Source organism: Cynocephalus volans, chromosome 6 (genome assembly GCF_027409185.1).
Source record: "Cynocephalus volans isolate mCynVol1 chromosome 6, mCynVol1.pri, whole genome shotgun sequence".
Taxonomy (NCBI): Eukaryota; Metazoa; Chordata; class Mammalia; order Dermoptera; family Cynocephalidae; genus Cynocephalus; species Cynocephalus volans.
Genome location: NC_084465.1, coordinates 83,658,628 through 83,678,466, shown reverse-complemented (window position 1 = coordinate 83,678,466; position 19,839 = coordinate 83,658,628). Strand labels below are relative to the sequence as shown.

Here is a 19,839-nt window from a genome sequence, read left to right as displayed (position 1 = left end):
CACAGTTTCAAAAGCAATATCCCTTAAGATTAAGGTTCTCTCTCTGTCACCTCTTGAATGAGTGAAACACTAACCATGTTTTCATCTATCTGTAATTGTGTATTCACCACCAATTGTGAAAGTGTCTGGCAACATCAGTATATGTCTGCCAGATTATTTGTTTCATTTGCATGTTCGGTGCAGTGATGACTGTACCCTTGTAGTGACACAATGCTAGACTACCTCACAGCATTGTCTCTCTCTGGGAAGTGTAGGAATGAAAGGTACCTGTAAAGTGTAATCAGTGCTTTTCAGATGATCTACATTCTATGCTGATCTAAATAAGTTATATATTACAGTAAAGTGCTACAATGACACTAGTCTCAAACAGTAGTAAGACATTTTTCTCTGAAAAATTCAGCAGCTATGTGAGTCACATGATGATGAGGCTGCTCGTCAGTTGTCATTCGCGTGTGCAACCAGCAACGGGCATGATCTTGAACAATCTGTCTCCTCCTGTGACTTTTAAAATTATAATTTTAAGAGCAATTATTATAAAATCCAGTTCCCCCTAAAGTATTTTTAATCTTTTTTTAGAAGTTGCACCTATAGGTTTCATCAGCATTTAATTTGCTGATATCCATTTTTATTTCTTCAGGTTTCTCACGTCGGTAGGTTACTGTTCTTGAGCAAACACTTTGCAGAATCAACTTATCCTTGATAGAGAAGAAATATTATTATCAGTGAAGGTCCTAAATACTGTAACTAGTCAATAACATACTGATAGTAAAGTTTTGGTAGAATTCACTGACCTTTTTTGAGGCTGATGCTCTGTAATCTGATGAGGACTTCATTTTATTACTATTCCATTGTAGGATCACCTGTCTAATGATAAGGACTTTAAGCAACCCAATCAAGAATGTAACTATGAATATGATGAAAAATATTCTCAAGTAGCTTGGGTTAGAAAAACATTCTGTAATGAAACAAACAAATAAATGGATTAAAAAATGGGAATGAGTAAATCACAGGATTGTCATGTAAATGATGTTCATGTTTCAATTAATATGATGAGAGATACTTGCAAATCTACATTTTCGAAACAGGGGACTGAAATTACTGTTAGCTCAAAAAAGTAAACTCTAACTCTTATCGCACATTTATTATTCAAATATTTTCAACAGAAAGCCTTCCTTTGGAGAATAGCCACAATCAAGGTATTCAATAACATTATTCTTGCAGTTTGATTCATTAATTATATTAACCAGAATATGTCCAACTCACTTAACCAAACACAATTTTGTCCATGACAGAGAAAGGGAGTTTTTGTGATGTGCACTGCTGACCGCTAAGTGAGATTTAAAAAAATTATTTAATAGCTCTGGGTATTAGCATATGCTTCTCTTTTTATGCTTGTTCTTTACTTGCTGCACACCAGTACTAGAAAATAAAGTAAACATCTGTAGAGGCTAAAAATCAATAATTCTCTAATAGATGAATAAATATTTCCTGAGAAATTGCAGTGTAAGTTCTCATTATTTTTACACATGGCTTCTCCAGGAAATAGGAAAGTCCAATTTGGGACAATATGCAAATCTCTTTTCTAACTTTTTATTAATTTACTTTTTACCTGTCTGTTAACCAAGTCTGTTCTATTTGCTTTAAAAGTTTACTGTGTATTTTTCTAACAAAAAAATCACTAGCTGAAAAAAGCAATGCCATGTTAAGACGAGGGGCATGCTAGATCTCTGTTTCAGCACCAGATCTTAGGCAAACTCTTTGGAAAGTCTACAGGCTTTGTTGTTGCCAGAGCTATTACCCCAATCCAACAGGACCATGGTTGCACAATAGGCAAGAATTCCACAGAACTCACCAGCTGTCCCAGATTTCTACAATTACTTCATGGCCTAAAGAGGCATGTGTTCCTCCACCCATTCTCCAGACTGTGGGGACCTCAACTAAATGTTGAAGGTCTCCCAGAGAGAGCTTCCAGGGAGGGACCCTGCCCAGGCTTAAAACAATCATGGATGACTGGATTCCCAGTGATGATCAAGTATGCTCTTGAATAAGGCAAAAACTCAGTGATGAAGGCAAAGATTCCTCTCCAAGTGGGAAGACTTCACAGAGCCCAATTTTATTTTGGTCAGTGATGAGGTACCTCGAAAAAAAGGTCAAAGGCAGACCCCAAGACAACTAATTGGAACAGAAATACCAAATGCTAGTTCAAGTCTCCCATTGTTACAACTCTGACAGATAGAATCTAAAGCACTCTGTTCAAAGGTGGTGCCCTTTCAATCTTCCACAGTGACCTTCAGGTTCATGACACACAGCCCTTTTGTCTTGAAAGATTGTCATTTCCCTTGGCTGGCTTAGGACTATTCAGTCAGCTAAGGCGGATCCTCAGAGGGGACACGTGGCTTGATCCCCTTACTGGCTTTTTGCCTGGGAGGAGCTTAGCCAGAGAGACTGAAAGAACACTCTTTAAGTGTGACTGCGTGGATAGATGACAGAGGTGCCTGACAAACACGCTTTCCCTTTTCTTGCACAATAGCTGTGAAATGGAGGGGAGCCCCCTAGCTATCTACGCATTTTAGAAATACTTCTAATCAGTTGGGATAGGCAACATTTTCAGGGCTCAAATCTGCATGTAATTTTACATGTTGTTATGGATAGCAAATATTTCCCCCTAGCCTATGCTTTCCTTAGTTTAGGTCAGGCTGGGGCTTTTCCTAAGGAAGTTTAGGGATATGTTTTGTAACAGCACTTAAGTCAGAGTAGTATTTACTTAACATAATAAATGACATGTTGATAGAAAGGCCCTATTTATTAGAAAAGGCACTTGGCGTTCTGGAGTGATTGCAGCAGCCCCAGCTGGCAGCACATGGGGCTCTTTTCAGAGCCAAGTTCTTTGAGTTAAGATCAGTATGGATGCAAGGGAAAAACAAAACAAAACCCTGGAGAAAGTTTATTCTTCTGTGCAGTCTAAGAGCTGGAATTTTTCTTACAGGTTGGAGGAGAGACTTGAAGTAGTAGTCACAATAGGAATGTTTTCAAGGAAGACATAATTTCAAGCTTAATATAAAATTCCCATACAGTTTCATACCTTATACCTGCATAAAGTGGGGTCCTGGGTTTTTGGGTTCTGATGAACTTCTGTTTAAAAATTCTCCTTGAGCATCACTGTCATGTGTTTCCTCATTTACTTGTTTCCTTTTACTTTAGATACTTCTCTCATGCTCACCGGCTCATTTGATGTCACACAACTCTTTGAGGTTGGTATTATCTCAGTTTTATAGAGGAGGAAACTGAGGCTCAGGGAAGTTTTGTGGGAGGGCTGATATTTCTTAACTAATACTGTTCAAGGACATGCCTTAAGCCATGGTCTTCAGACTAAAAGTTCCATAGCCATTCCATTGTGCCACTTGGATAACCATTCATGCTTAAGCTATGTTTATATCAGAATGAATCAGAGCTGTAGTTATATAAGAATAAGAGCTGTAGTTAAATATCAGGAAGGAATGGCCCTTTTGAAATTATGTATTTTGCAAAAGCAGATCGTTGCTACTTAGACTTTTTTGGCTTCTCCTGAAACATGAAAGTAAATGTTGATTAGATATGAGGAAGGTCAGAACTGGGAGCAAATTTGGGTTATGAAGGAAAATTATGGCTCCACAGACCTTGAATCTACATGGGAAACTCATATTTTTGGCTCACTGAGGCCTCTCTAGCCAATGAAGCCCCTCTATGGAAGTACATAGCATGGAAACTTAACTGTGTAGATGAGAGGAGAAACCCCACCACTCAACCACACCATGGAAAGCATACACTGTTGGCTACAGAATATCATCTCTGGGAGATTTAAAAAACTGAGTCATAAACTCATTAAATGGTGTTGATTAATATGTACAGTTTCTTATATACCAATGATACCTCAATAAAGCTGTTTTAAAAAATAAAGCAATGTTTCATAATGAAAAAAAATTAAAGCCATGAGTCCTTTCTTTAGCCCAGTTAATTACGGGCCCTTTTGGGGAATATGATCCTCTACAGATATTCTTCAGTGCTTTGATTATTAAGCTTCGGTTTACCTGATGTTTGGTCCACATAATACTGTTCAGTGAGCACACATGAGGTTTTACACTGCTTGAGCATGGCTTCGGACAGATTGTGAGGGTGAAGGCATTGAACACAATTCCTATAAGGGGAAACAGAAGTGAAAACATTTATTCTTTAAGACTAGACTGTAATCTTTTCTGTGAAAAATCAAATAACAAAAAAGCAGTGAATAGACTGTTGAAATTTTGATTAGGCTCATTAGAAATAACTCCATCATTATGTTAAAGTAATGCATTGCCAAATGATTTAAATAAATCACCACGCATAAGTCTAAAAAAGTTACCTGAGCCACCAATCTGAAAAAGTGATTGCTTTAAAAGTTTTTTGAATAAAACAAATTGGAAGGTAACGTGATGTTTAGATTAGTGGTCTTTGAGTAGGTCTCAAATTGTTATTGTAAAATTAATTATTGGCACAAAACAATAAAGTCACCTTCATTTAACACATCACATTTCATTTATATATCACTTATTTCTAGAGTGCTTCATAGCCACAATTTTTTATCCTTAAAATATTAAAAATAAAACACAGTAATAACAGCTAACATGTATTCTATTATTACCATACACAAATACCATGCACTGAGTACAAGAGTTTTTTCTACATGAATCATTTAATTTAATTCTTTCACAGAACTACAGCAAGGTATTATAATTATCCTCATGTTTGATATCAGAAAACAGGGGCACAGATAATTTTAACAACTTGTCCTAGATCACTCAATTAACTACTCGAAAGCTGGGTAGTAGCAGGCAGCCCCTATCTTCAAAAACCTGTTTTAATAAAGGCAGTGAATGTCCGGATTTATTTTGATGCTGCCACAGTTATCTAGTGGCCATAGATTGGAATTCTAGTTTCCTAATTCCTAAAATTCCCCATTCAATTCTTTTTTAGCATGATGGTAACAACTTATCTGGCAACTTTTAAGATTAAAGCACCCAGAACAGAAAAGAACACAGCCAGCCATCATGAAGGACTGCTTTGCATATGTTGGGGACAGAGAAATCATACCAGTTTTCCTTGCAGGCTGTATGGCAGGTGGGGCAGTGTTCACAGAAGCGGCCGATGCTCCTGGGGTCAGTGCACTCACACCTGCCGCACACGCACGTGCCTCTTTCGCTGCACACCTGGCCCTGTGAGTTGACGCAGTGCTGGGCCGATGCTGATGAGCACTGGCACCGGTCCCCCTCCCAGCCGCTGAAGCATTGGCATCTGCCCGCTTCACACTCGCCATGTCCTGCAACAGAGACACTCCAGGACCTAAGTTATGGGGACCATTGACTTGGTGAAGAGTTTCCAAACGTGGATTCCCCTCTCGTCTCCATGGAAACACACTGACAGTCAAGTGAATGGAAACAACATCATTTTCTATTTGTCTAACAAAAACAATGCCAAGCTTTAGCAGGGTCCATTTCCAAAGCTGTTCTATTGTAGATAAACTAATGCTCACATATTGTGCTAACAAGCATGAAGGGTGCCCTGCTTCTGTTGCTGCTCAACGGGGAATGCCACTGTGCATTCAGTTGTACATGAAAAACATGCACACATAAAGAAGCTACAGGCTGAGTAATGTTAACTGTTGGACTTGAATTCAGAACAATACGAGTGACGGTATTTGATTAATGCCTTCTATAGCCATTCTCTTAGTCTTTCATTATTGCTAAGGGACTGGGAGAACTTTGAAGGACCTTGAGGCAAAGCCTTCTAGACTTTAGTGCTGCTAGTGCCATGTTTAAAGATAAGGTCTCCTGAGAAGTTGAATGATTCCTTCCACATCCTCAGAACAGTACGTTAGAGGGGCATGTCCTGAAATGGAAAAAAGAAAGGAAGGTGGGGTGTATGCAATGAGTTGAAGAAAAACTGGTTATACATAGTTAAATGAACTTTAGATTGCAGAAAGTGTCCAAAGTTTAATATGCTAATATGAACTAGAAATCTTCAAGAAGGGATACATTTTAAAGGGCTATGGGAGTATGGCGTTCCTCAAGCTTATTTGAACACCCCCCTCCTTTCCTTCCTCCTTCCCTCCCTCCATCCCTCCCTTTCTCCCACCCTCCTTTTTTTATTTCCTCGTTCCCCCTCTCCCTTCTTTTACTGCTGAGCACCTCATAGGGTAACTACTGCATAGAGTTTACTGTTGGATCAGCTCTGTTTGCTAAGTGTAAAACTAATGAGGACCAGGCCAAACAAATGTCTGCCAGACCCTGTTCCCTGTGCATGCTGCATGCTGAATCCTACCCGCTGACCTGTGAACATGTGTTTTTATTCCCCAAAGAGACTAGTGGAGAAAATGCAGGTCAGCCCTAGAGTTTGCACTTAAACACCAACAATTCAAAGCAGATTCACAACTGCCTGTGAATCACTAGTATCACAGTCATACGGAGGGGCCAGTACACTGATTTTTGATATTTTTCTGTGAATAGAGACTGATTTTCACTATATTTAAAATTTCTTTGACAGATCGACAGCTGTAGGAAATGATCTCAGAAAATTCTCTCTTCCCTGTAAAATAATATTTCTCTTCCTTGTAAAATATAGTAGACAACTGCTGGTTCATTCTAAAGTCATCTATAATCTATCCTAACCATGATGCCAGTTATAGCTGAATAAATGTTTGAAGTATATAATAGAATAAAAGACAATTTGCCATTACATATTAAGTGCTATAAGCCAAATTTTAACTTAGATGAAAATGGAAAATTTATTTTTCATTTTACTTATTTAAACACATTTATTTTTTATGTTACTTCCCATATGCTTATGGCAATGAAGTATTTCCATTCATTAATACTTTAACAAATATTTACTAAAATGCAAATACAAAAAAGGTGTTTTCACAATAAGTGGATTTAGCATACTGTCACAGAAAAATTATTGGAGAACTCGGGTGACAGGTAGTTTATTCAATTTATTTAAAAACAATATTTTGTTTTAATTTTCAAATGTTGTACTGATATTCTGAAATCTAACCTCTAGGTGGCAGTAAACTGAATCGGCCAAAAAGTAGTCTTGATATTTTTATTCTAACTTATTTCAGTTTTTAATTTGGTCTGTGTGTGGCCTCAGAGACTAATCTTCTAGATTACTCAGTAAACCAGTACTTTTTCTAAGAATGCTTTCCTTTGGCAATTCTATTGTGGGTGGTGTTCCAAAAATAAACTTAAGAGGTTTAAATTACTGCAAACTTACAATACCATATACAATAATGCATTAAGAATTTTCCAATGAATGAAAAGTATATTTTTATAGTTCGCTTCCCATCATCCTGACAGAAATAAAAATTTTTGAGCAAGCTGGAAGGAGTGACCATTTACTAGAATGAATCAGATCCTTCTAGAAGAATACCTTGATTCTCTAGAAAATGTGTCATACATCGTCAGTAATTTCCTATTCTGGTATATATCTTTCCAAGAACAAGGAATACATGAGAATAGCAATTAATTTTAGCATTTTATTTTGAAGTATATTCTGTAATAAATAAGTTAAAATATAAACATGAAAATCATGTGCTATAAATTTGTTGTCATGCCCTAATTTCACAGACTACGAAACGCTGAATATTAAATTTGAATTCAGTGTTGGCAACTTAAAAAGATGTAATTTAAAGATATTTAAAATATATATGTTAGTGTAATAGTGACTGGTAAAAACTGCTATATATTTATACTCACCAGCACACAGATTTCCATGGTGATACGGACAAGAAAAGTCATCCTTTTCACAGTATTTTCCATACACTTTTCCAAGCTTAATTTTGTGACATAAACATTTCCCACAAATACAAACTCCTCGACCGCTGCAAACAGGTTGGTCCTTGTGTGACTTGCAACTCTCAGAAGAAAACCGATCTTCGTCAAAATGACATTTATTCTCATCACACTGGAAACATTTGGAATCTAGAAAAGTTTCATCTACACACTTTCCTTTAGATCCTCTGCTGTCCTCACACTGACAGCTGCAGTTTCTGTGTATATGAATTTTAGCGGTTTCATTGAAACCAATAGGTTTGATTATTGCATAGTTTTTTCCTCCTGTGACATCACATTTTTCCATTGTAACTGTTACATTGAAAAGAACCTAAATTTAGGGGGGGAGAAAGGAAATATATTTATACACCTTGATTATTTTTATTGTCAATATTATATATATTAATAACTTTTGAATCAATACATGTCATCTTAGAGAAATTAATATTTATAAAATACACATTCAATCTCTTTCATATGTTAATGTTGATGTAACATTTCCTTTTAATGTCTTTTATTTCCAAATTAATAAACTAGAGAGGTAAAGAATGCAATGATTGCTAATTGCCTATATTGTAAAATTAAATAGACTTGGGTGCAAGCCTATTTGAGGCGTCTACTCTACCTTTGATGATTAATTTCTTAGCGAACTTGAGAAAGAATAGACCATTTTATGGATTCAGCCCTTAAAATGTGGGTTTATGGAATATTTGGCACTAGGGATCGATAAAATAAACCACAGTAAAAGGCTTCTGCTCTACTTGTTTAAAACCCTGAGACGAGATGTTCCAATGAACAATTCTTATTTTGTTCCTATTTTCTAGGGGCCCAAGTAAAATTTTGGTTAAATTTTAGTTTACACAGGGTGTCAATGGAGGAAAATATGACACTTTCTCTGATGTTACTCAAGGGAAAAAGGTTTAGGGCTCCCATTCTCAGATCTTAAGTCCTCAGTACAGGGTCACGCATTTGTCTTAGTGGGAGAAGTTGGGACAGAGCTAAGGAGCTGGGCTGGCAGGAATAGGTTTTCCTCGTGAAACTACAGTTTCTTTCTCCTGCCAAATTATTCCTTTTTTCTCTATTTTTTCTTTTGCACAACACGATTGACTTAATATGTCTATTTATATTTGTTGACCCACCCTACCATCTTTAAGTACTTTGGTAAATAAGAAGGTTTTAAATATATATATATATGTGTACATAAATATATATATATGTTTTAAAATATAATATATATATTTTTTATGCATATATATATATCATACATACATATTTATTTCAATTTTTTTTTCATGTTGGATGAAAATCCTTTACAATTTAAAAATAATTTGTATTGGGATTTTTGGTTTGGATATATATATATATATAAAAATATATATATACATATACATACATCATTATATAAAAGATCTAAATTTAGGCTTATATGTACATTAGCAATTAGAATCAGTCTTATAATACTAAAAATCAATCCAGTTAGTGTTGTACTTGAAATGTTTTTGGTCTTTAAGAATGTTAAGGATTAACAGATGTGTAGGATAATGTGGTCACTGCCATTACTAATGGTAGAATAAAACTTGGGGTTTATATATTTAATAGGTAGTTCATATGAGAATTCCTGAGAGTCAAACTGTTTATACCACTTGGTTAAAAGTAAAGGGAAAAAAGGGATGTAGGTAAAAAAAAAAAATGTAAGAAGTAAGGAAAACTACTCTTCCAAAATAGAGATTTTGAAAGAACTACTTCTAAGAGGTAAACATTTTTTCAGAAAGTAACTTAATGCTATCTTTTTTAGTAAAAAGTATTCTTTACATTAAATAAAAATCAAATATGTATTTTGTAAACTGGTACATGATGTCTTTTGAAGAAAATCCAAGGAGTGATTATAGGGGAAACTACAGAATTAGAAATTTGCAATAATTAATTTAATATATGCAGCTTATAGGAACATTTATACTATCTGAATATTCTAAAATTCTCAAGAGGGAAAAATATATTCTAAATAAAGAGAAAGAAAGATTCTGTTTTATTCAATCTTAGAATCTTAGGACCTCTATTTCTTTCAATAACTTTTTCTTTTTCTCTATAGCATGATATTAAAGTCGTTAATAATATCACAGAACCTTAGAGGTGAAAGGAGGAGGGATTAGAAATCTTCTGGTCCAAGCCATTATTTAAAAATGAGGCAACTGATGCCTAAAGAGGTAAATGACTCACTGGAAATCACTTCACCCTACAAGGGCTTCCTTTCAGGGTAAATTTCTGTATTACCCTCTATTGTGCTGATCCTTGGAGAATCCACTTCTCTGGTCCTATTTCCTGATGCTGCTGTAATCTGGGCCTCTCTTCTTTACATTTCATTTCTTTTTAGTTAAGTGATAGCAGTTCTTTTTTATTGCTCTTAACAAATCCCCAACCTCCTCCTAGATCATTAGGAGGGCACTAGAGCAAGCATAACGTGAAAGGTTTTGGAATTCTTAGTCTCTGTCAACTCCATCATCACTCCCATTCTTTCCTGTGGCTTATTACTTTCCATTTCTCATTTATTCTGAGAATTTGCAGATTTGAAACCACAAACTCACTGTCATAATCATAGGTATAGACACTACTTGTTTGAGGAGATGTAATTTGCTAATCTTTACTGGTTGTGACCCCTAAATTTAAAGTTACTATTATTAAATAAGTGTTTAATATAATATATATTTATTTTATTGAAAGTTTGAAAGAACAGTCAATTGAGTTAAACCAAGTAGGAACTTTGAGAAGAGACAGTGAAAGTTACTTTGAAGTATAAATAAGATTCTTGGAGTCAGTCATAAGTAGTTTTTCAGATTGATTTGATTTTTTTGTGAGGAAGCAGGCCAAACAGTTTGTTTTAAATGGGATAAGTGCACACCCACATACATCGTCATTGCTTGTCACATTTCTGCATCCATCCATGCCTGGCTTTCTGGCCCCATCTGGACAGATGGCTGTAATGTTAAAATAGACGCCTTGTACCTGGTTTTCCACTTGAACTTTCACTTCTGAAATGAGTTTCTGTGAAGACATAATTTTTAAATTACATACTGTAGTAGTTTCAAGTGTAAGCACCAATCAAGCTCATTAAATCATTCTAGATTTAATTTTTAGCAAAATCAAAGAGTCTACCTCTGTAAAAGGATGAGTTAAAACAGTTTCCACATAATGTCCCAATTATATTTGAAATTCATTACAAATATTGAAGGATTAGATTCTCTGAATTAAGTGAAAAGTCTACTTTTTCATAGACTTCTATGACTGCGCCTTCTGATCACTTCAAAGATATTTCTCATTCAGCCTCTTAAAAAGTAATCATTTCTTAATCCGATAATACTTATATTTTATGATAAGGTTTACATGAAACATTGAGAACACATAAATAATCACAAAAGGTAAATCTTGACAGCTTAAAATTTGGAACATGCTTCTGAGATTCACAGCTATTAAAGAAATATTTCAGTTTCAAATACTTTAGACAATCATGAAAGCTACGATGCCTTATTGATACAGAGTTGAAAGGTACACTTTTGGGAGGACATTTCTGTTCTGTAGGCATAAGAATTACCCGACAGATATGGTTCTATAAAGTTCTCCAAAACTAGCCTAGGATTTTTGCCAAGAACTTGGGGCTTACTTGTGTTAATCAGGTTTGCTCCAAACCTTAACACCAAAGTAGGGTCTCTCACTGGGCAGAAAACCATTCATTCATTCACCTATTTATATATTCATTTAATAAATACGTATTTAATGTCTACCATGTATCAAGCACACATTAATTTCTTTCATTACAATCTCTGAGTTTCAAAGGATCAAGTTACCTGAAATACATACTCCAGATCTGTGTGCATTTTGTTCCATAAAACTGAAAGTCTATCACATGCCAAAATCCTTAAATTATACTTGTAAACAAAATTTTAAAAAAGGGAAAAAAATGAAGTAAATACCTAGAGAAAGAGAGTGATTAGCAGGGTATGAAGAAAAATAAACTTCCAGTGGCTTCTAAGTCTTTATGTGAGTAATTTTCTTCTTTAGCAGTATAATCAATAAGGAGATGTGCTTACAGATTAATAATTGATAATGAGATTCTGTATATCTTTAGAACGAGATACTTTCCTCGAATTTGTAAATATTATCTGGGTTAGGTAAAACCATGGCAGTGACATTTTTTAATCTCCCATAGAGCTCATACATTGCAACCATTAATTGAATAATTTTGGCAAACCAGTAGAAACTTCCAGTGGTCTACAAATGATACTGATATACGACAGTTTGACAGATCAGAAGAAACTGCCTAACACAATGAGCATTCTCAACCTGCCCTCCTGAAATCCTGTTTCTGTTAAGATCTTGAGCCAGGTAGGCCAATGTTTGCCAAGCAGGGTGAAAAGACAAATCTCTAAAATTTGGCTCAGCTTTGGAATTTAGAAATTAAGTTTCCACCACAATCTTAAGCTTCCCTTTTAATACAAAATAGGTATAAGGCAGAATCTATTTTTTCCTGATGTATAATTCTTCAATGAATTGTGAATAGTTTCTGTTGGACTGTGAAGACAAAATTTCAAAATATAGAGAATTTTGAAAATATAGAGATATAAAAAATAACAGAATCTCCACTTAAGGAGCTTAGTTAGCCAGAGTTAAGTTTTTGTTGGATTACTGGTATTTTTCCACTGTTTAAAGTTAATCAGAACTACCATGGGCTAAGGCATCCCGAATATAAGTAACAAGAAACCATATGCAGCTGTCTCCTTTTCCATTGGTGCAGTCTGACACACAGGTAAAACTCGTCAATTTATATCCCTTTTTGGGGTATAAATGAGTTCATACTGTAACAATTTAGGGTGACTACTAACCATTTAAGCTCCTTTCTTCTTTTTATTATTTTTGGGAACAAATTACTCATGGGAATGAATTGTATACACATTTGATTTTCTTTTGATTTTCCTTAATAAGAAGCTCCTTTGTGCCCCGCCCCTTTTTTTTGTAAGTGAGAAAGGGATGCAATTTAAGGTGCTCTTATTTCATTCAACACAGTTTTCAAACATAGAAAAAAATCCTTGGCAAAAACACATCTAGCAAGATTTATTTTTCTTTTAAAAGAAGAACGTTCAAATGAGTTCTTCATTTTATATCCTATGTCTACTTCCTGCCCCTCCCTTTTGTACCCAAGTTTAAGGCAGGTGCAGCCTAGAGAAAATCAGAAAAGTCTGAGGTTTTTCACATGGATCTGGCTACTATTTAGACTATTAAACTCTACATGTCAGGAAGGGAGTCAAGTCAGAGAATTTGGAGGAGTGAGACTTTATAATTGGCCCATAAATTTGAGGTAAAATAAAGCATAACTTTTGACAGCATGTTTAAAAAAAAAAACAGGTGGTATCACAAAAGAGGAAGCACCTGGAGCCTGCAGTGGAGGAACACCTGGATTCTGATCCTGCCGCTTCTGCTTATGAGATGTGGGACCTTTGATTATCTTGCTTAACTTCACTGAGCCTTGGTTTCTACAAATATACTTTGGAGTACCACACTAGCACCTGCCTTAGGTCAGGTGTGAGGATTAAATGAGGTCATATAAAGAAAGTGACTGGTTCTTGGTAGTATGAGAGTAACAGTCACTATTATTGCAACATCTTAACAGAGATTATTCTATCCAGGAATGACTCAGGTTGAGAGAGCAGATGTTTCTTTAAATTTTTTGCATTTAGGTATCCAGTCTTCACAGGACTGATGATAGCATGCAACTGTCAATTCAATAGAATATTACATATACTAAGACGATACTTTTGATCAAACTATTGTGATAAAACGGCCAAAATAATTGGTTCAAATCAAGTGATTGATCAGACACCCCAAAAGAGTCTTCTTAGTAATTTCTATATCCCAGATACTTCATTTTCCCCAGCATATTTTTGCTTTAAATAACAGTGTGGATTTCTTACTTAATGATATAGGAAATTATGTAGTTTCTCAATAAAGTACATTCTATAGCCATAATTTGGTGACTCACTGAGCATTGGATTTGGAAAGAAATTTCAATAGCCTCTAGTCCAATCTGACTTTACTGTCAATGAGACAAATGAGGCCCAGAAAGCTGAGGAAAGCCTAGAGAACTAACTAGGCAAGGTATCATTGCTAGTTAGCAGCAGAGCCAGGGCCAAACTCCAGGGTCCTAACTTCTAATCTAATGTTTTTTTCGACCACTCCTTTCAAGATGATATGGCACTAGCTTGTATCTTGCCACAAAAAATTGTTGATAAAAATTTATTTGAAAATAATTGTGTATAATATATACATACCTGATAGGCTTCTACTACCAAATTATTGAGGTTTGCAGCCTTTGATTCTATTTCACCAGCAATGGTGCCAGGTAAGAGGGGTAGAAGGTCCTAGAAAACATATCAGTAGCATTTACATAATGACAACAGCATACATTGGTTTAACGATCAACAAATATTAAAATTTTTTGTTGTTAGGGGAAAGTGAGCTATTACATGAATTAAAAAAAAATGAGACACAAGAAAAGTATTAGCAACCTAGTAGGACAGCCAAAACATACGTCTCCAAAATGGCTATGTGTGTATGTGCATGTGCATGAGTGTGTGTGTGTGTGTGTGTGTGTGTGTGCATCCTGAATTACATGATGACCTGAAAATCCAAACTACAGACCAGCATTTCACAAAGTATCTTCCATGGAACACAGCCCCAAGAGATTTTAAACATGGAGAGGGTTCTGAGGGCAAATACATATCGATGGTTTCTTCCACTTAGAGACTCAAAAAGCACATTTGCAAATTAACAGGCTCAGAACAGGCCTGCAATTTGGAAATAATTTAATGTTATTTAATGCAGCATTTCCCAGTACTTCTTTAGTTATCAAACTGTATTCTCATGTAACATATATAAATATTTTACAGAACTACTGTTTAATGGAATGTTAGGACATGTTGGCCCAGACTGGAGGGAAAATCATAGATAGGCACAGTGGAAACTTCAAGGAGCAGGTGTTCTGGATGAATCGTGCTTAATAATTATGGAGAAGTCTCTAGGTTTTCCTAGGGAGAAAATTAGAATGAACAAAGGCTTAAAGGTCTACCTGAGTTATAGATGAAGCAAGAGCAGAGAATCAGAAATCATATTATAAGTCTTTATATCCATTTATTCACTCATTTTTCTATTCACAAGTGTTATTAAGTTCCTGCTGTAAGCCAGCCACTACTTAGACATTAACAATTTGGTATCTCAAGTCATAGAGAAAATGTATCACTTATAGATTTTTAAAATTTTTAAAATTCATTTATCCAACTTTTATTGAGCAAAGAATATATCACTTTGGAGATGCTAAGTCACTAGGCCACATAGTTTCCTTTCTCGAGGATCTTAGAATTATATACATGACAATTTCACAAAACCCTGTACACAAGAAGCAATAGAGATATGCACAGAGCCTAATGAGATAGATACCCAGAAAATATTTGAGAAAGTTGTCAAGGACTGTTTCCTGTAGGAGGTAACTTATGAACTGTATCCTAAAGGATGAGTAAGAGTTAACCGAGTTATGAGGAAGGAGGGATTCCAGGCATGGGGAGAAGGTGAGCAGCAAGAACAAAGGCACAAAAGAAAGACACAGCCTGATGTGTATGTGTGCGCAGGAGAATTAGAAGCATGTCTGGAGGGCCAAGTGTGAGGCAGGGAAGAGTGGAGGAATGAGGCCAGAGATGCAAGCAGAGACCAGATAGCCTCACATGGGACACTGAGGACCTGGTCCTCTAAACCAGAGGGAGCCACTGGAAAATTTTACTCTAGGAAGTACTGTGGTCACACTTATGATTTTGATAGATCATTCTGGCAGCCAGGTGGAGGATGAATTTGGGAGATCGGTTACTAGCCTGATACAACCCAGAGAGAAGGTGATTGATTCCCAGGTACTCAAAGGAAGTGACTTCAAGAGCATGTGTTGTATTTATTGCAAAGCTTGCAGGCTTGAGCACAATTCAGTTAATAAGAAACCTGGTTTTATGGCTTATCAGTCAATGGCAAATTTTTAAAGGAGTAGGGAGAAACTGCTAGAGCCAGTAACACAATGGAGAAATAATTAACAGCAAAGAAAGAGGAGGCAAAAACTATAAAAAGCTGCATGGTTTTGAAACTATTAAACTTAGAGGTTAAGAGCACAGAATTCGGGTTGTTAGACAACTTTAGGCAAGTATTTAGCCTCCTAAATGTGTTTTCCTCATCTTGAAAATAGGCATATTAATAATACTGCCCTCATTGTTATAAGTTGCTAAGAGAATTAGATGAATTAATGTTTATAAACCCAGTGCCTGACAATAGTTAAGTACCTGATAAATGGAAGCTGTTATTGTTGTTAATAAAGTGGTTTGGGCCATTTAATCTGGGCCAGAGCCCTACTTACGTGGATGTTAATTTGTCATTACATTAAAAAGTTGTTCTATGGTATGTACATTTGGAAAACAGGAAATTAAATAAAGTTTCACTATAGGGTTCTAAGGGAGGCTGTGACATGATTAAACTAGTGCTGTCAGATGATAAATGTGGTCATTAGGTATCAGGGAACACACCAGCTTTGTGGCAAGTGCAAATGGGTTTAAGTATTTCTTGAAGCCAAAAGAAAACATAGTTTCTCCAAAGTTTTAAAAAATAAGTAAAGGGTACTGGAGACTAGCTACCGAGGGGGATTTACAGTTTGAGAGTAGAAAGAGAAAACACAAATGGCAAAGATGATGAAGACCAGTGAACAGCAATGCACAATGAAAACTAGGGTTATCATGGCATCATGGAAATGAAAAGGGAGTTTCTGGGAAGCAAGAACCTAAAAGACTGTAAAAAGAAAGCTATAGCAGGGACACAAAAGAGCAGTTCTATGTTGGGGGGGTCCATGGCACCTCCAGAGTGGCATAACTGCCAGATGTTTATTCTGCTTGCGGGTCTTACCTAGCTTTAAAAATTCTGAACACCACCAAGATTACTCTTCTGTATGAAGGCTTTGACTGGCTCGACCACTTCCATGGCTCCTCTCGGTTCTTTATTGGATGACCAAACCAAAGCTAGGTGTGTTGGTGCTATTGAAGATTATGCTGATATTCTCTAATTTTAAACTGTTATGAGGATATGCCCTTGGACCAGAATATAATCAGGACTCCAGACATAAAAGGTGTAGAGACAGAGCTTGAAGTATTTTTCACATGATAAATGTCCTCTCCATTATTTTCACATTCAGTACCACCCTAAGTATCAGGCTGTGTCATGGATTTTGAATATAATTCTCAGACATCATTTAGTACCCACACTTGGTTCCAGGTGTTAAAAACCTGGATAGCATTTATATTTAAATGCTACCTTAAGACACTGTAAAATATAATTTAGTTCATATAGTATTAAATGTAGATGGTACAAAATATAATAATTCCAGAATCCTTAACTGTCATTCTAAGAAGTGTCCTAATTTCAACAACCAAAGCATACTATATTTTGGGAATTAACATACCTTGTACCAGTGAAACTGTTTTCCTTGAACTGCAAAAATGACATGAATATTGTTGTCTATTAATTTTTCTGAAAGTTGGCCTAGCGAAGGATGTTCCTGTAATGGATAATGAAATAAATTGAGTGAAATTTAGTAGCTCAATCCCACACATATCTAAACATCTATTATGAAGCAAACTATATGACTTCCATAAAAATGTACTTATGTGGGAAGGATAATGGTTTTACTAGGGTATTTAATTATTTTCAAAAATAACATCATTATCAATGTATTAAAGATATTTTATTGATGAAAGCTCAAAGAACCTGTAACTTAGAAAAATGAAGAGGGCTGAATTCAGCATAGTACAAAGAGTGATCAGCACTTTAGATTAATATTGGACTCAGAGTGATGTGATTGAAAGATCATTTAATATTCAGAAAGAGAGACACATTAGTGACAACCACATTCTGAGGCAAAATTGAGTAACAAGTGTTGAAATACAAATATATACATGTGTACAGATGGTCCCCAACTCACAATGGTTCAACTATGATGGTTTTACTTATGATTTTTTGACTTTACAATGGGTTTATCTGGGTATTAAATGCCATTTTGACTTACAATATTTTAGATTTACAATGGATTTATCAGGATGTAATCCCATCGTAAGTTAAGGAGCATCTCTGTGTGTGCGTGTATACCTATAAATATATACATATATACACATACATCTGTACATCCATATGCATATTCATTTGATATAATATAGTATATATTCTCTTTAGAAGCAGTAAACTCTATACTCAAATCCCAGGTCTGTCATTTTATGACAAAAGTTCTCAGTCTCATCTGTGTAACATGTGAATGATATTTGCCTTCTACGATTGCTGGTGAGATTAAAAAGATAACAACAATATGTGAACTATTTAGTGCAGTTTTTTGCATACTGTAGGTACTCAAAACTAATGCCCATTATGATTTTTTATTTCCGACTACTTATACAAGTTGTAGATAATAGATCTCTCAACTTATCATTATATTTAATCTTTTTGTCATGTGATATATTATAAGCTTGTCTTTGATAAATAGAACCTATGAAGAATCAACTGACAGTCTTTGTCCTAGCGAGAGAGCTAGGGGTGAGTGGGAGAAGGGAAATAAAATTTAGTCTAGAAAATATGAGAAATCTGACAACAACAAAAATCGCTATCTAAAGTTAAATATAGTTAGACATAATATTGGCATTTTTCTTTCTACAAATGCTCTTCTAGAAATTAAAGTGATTGTCTCAAATAACAAGTTCCTAACTAGACAGCTCTCAGAGAGCTGATGTCCAACTTAACCTGCAGTAGTCTCTGACTGTCTGTTGGTGTCTAACTGCATGAGCCATGGATTATATGACTAAGCTTAATTAGTATTATGTGATTCAAATTCAAATTACTCCATGGTTTTTGCTCTCTGTTGTGTCCTCCAACGCTTATGTTTTCTTTTTTTCCTCCCCCACCCCTTTTTTTTTTGGCAGCTGGAACCCTGGACCTTGGTGTTATCAGCACCATGCTCCAACCAGCTGAGCTAACCGGCCAGCTCCAATTATGTTTTCTTTAAGGGAAAATTTTGCTAAACCATCTTGGTTAACATTTCTGTATTTTGGCAGCTATGTAACTTAGTAAGAGTTAAATTAACTAGTTTCACTTATGGCCTAAGTTGGGAACCATATATTAAATTTATATACACAGACACAAAATATAGTCCTGTGTTTAAAAACACTATCACTAATATGAGAAACTGTAAAAAAACCCCGCTTATTTATATGTCATTTATAATTATTGGGATAAAAACAAATCAAATTTTCACGAGTTTCATTTAAATGTTATATGAAACCAATATATGAAGAGGCTTAAAAAGTATTACTGCATGGGTTTGCATAAGAAAAATTCTGCCCAGAGCAATTTCTAAGAATACAGTTTTAAAGTAACAGGAAAAAAAATTCCCCAAATATAAATTCTGCCAGCTGAATTTTTATTCTTTGTTCCTAATAAAATGCATAACCTTAAAACAGATTTATGACAGTTTGCATAACGCTAATAAATTAAAGAGAACAAGTAAAGACAAGGTTAATCTAGTTGTATTAGGAATATTTTTTTAATGGTAACAACTACTTTTCAAATATCTTTGCTTTGACAAAAAATAATCACAGCTTGCCAAGTACTCACCATTCTTAATTTTTAAAAGCATTCATAGAAAAATTTAATCCATATGTTTTTAACCAGCTTATACTTACTCACATAAAATCAATATTTAAAAAATAGTCTAAAATGTAAGCAGCTTTGGAGCTTTCTTAATCTCTTTCCTTTTCCCCAAACAGGAAGTTACATTGACGAAAAGTACACAAAATTTAAATCTAGAAAGTTCTAGCTTAGTCAGAAGCTCATTAAGAAGGTCAGTCAGATTTTAAGCTCAAAAGAATACATTTGAACACTAGAGAGAAAT

At 35.2% G+C, this 19,839-nt stretch overlaps 1 protein-coding gene across 1 annotated transcript in view; it reads right to left on the bottom strand.

Annotated features, from left to right (window-relative positions):
* Nucleotides 1-572: 572 nt before the first annotated feature.
* Nucleotides 573-19,839, bottom strand: part of ITGB8 (integrin subunit beta 8) — a 78,666-nt gene continuing 59,399 nt past the window's right edge. The window contains exons 7-14 of the mRNA XM_063101265.1: nt 17,368-17,463; nt 14,159-14,248; nt 10,746-10,880; nt 7,767-8,172; nt 5,107-5,332; nt 4,068-4,174; nt 792-955; nt 573-695 (exon numbers count right to left, since the gene is read on the bottom strand). Of these exons, the coding sequence (XP_062957335.1) occupies nt 573-695; nt 792-955; nt 4,068-4,174; nt 5,107-5,332; nt 7,767-8,172; nt 10,746-10,880; nt 14,159-14,248; nt 17,368-17,463 (1,347 nt within the window). The remainder of the gene's footprint in view (nt 696-791; nt 956-4,067; nt 4,175-5,106; nt 5,333-7,766; nt 8,173-10,745; nt 10,881-14,158; nt 14,249-17,367; nt 17,464-19,839) is intronic.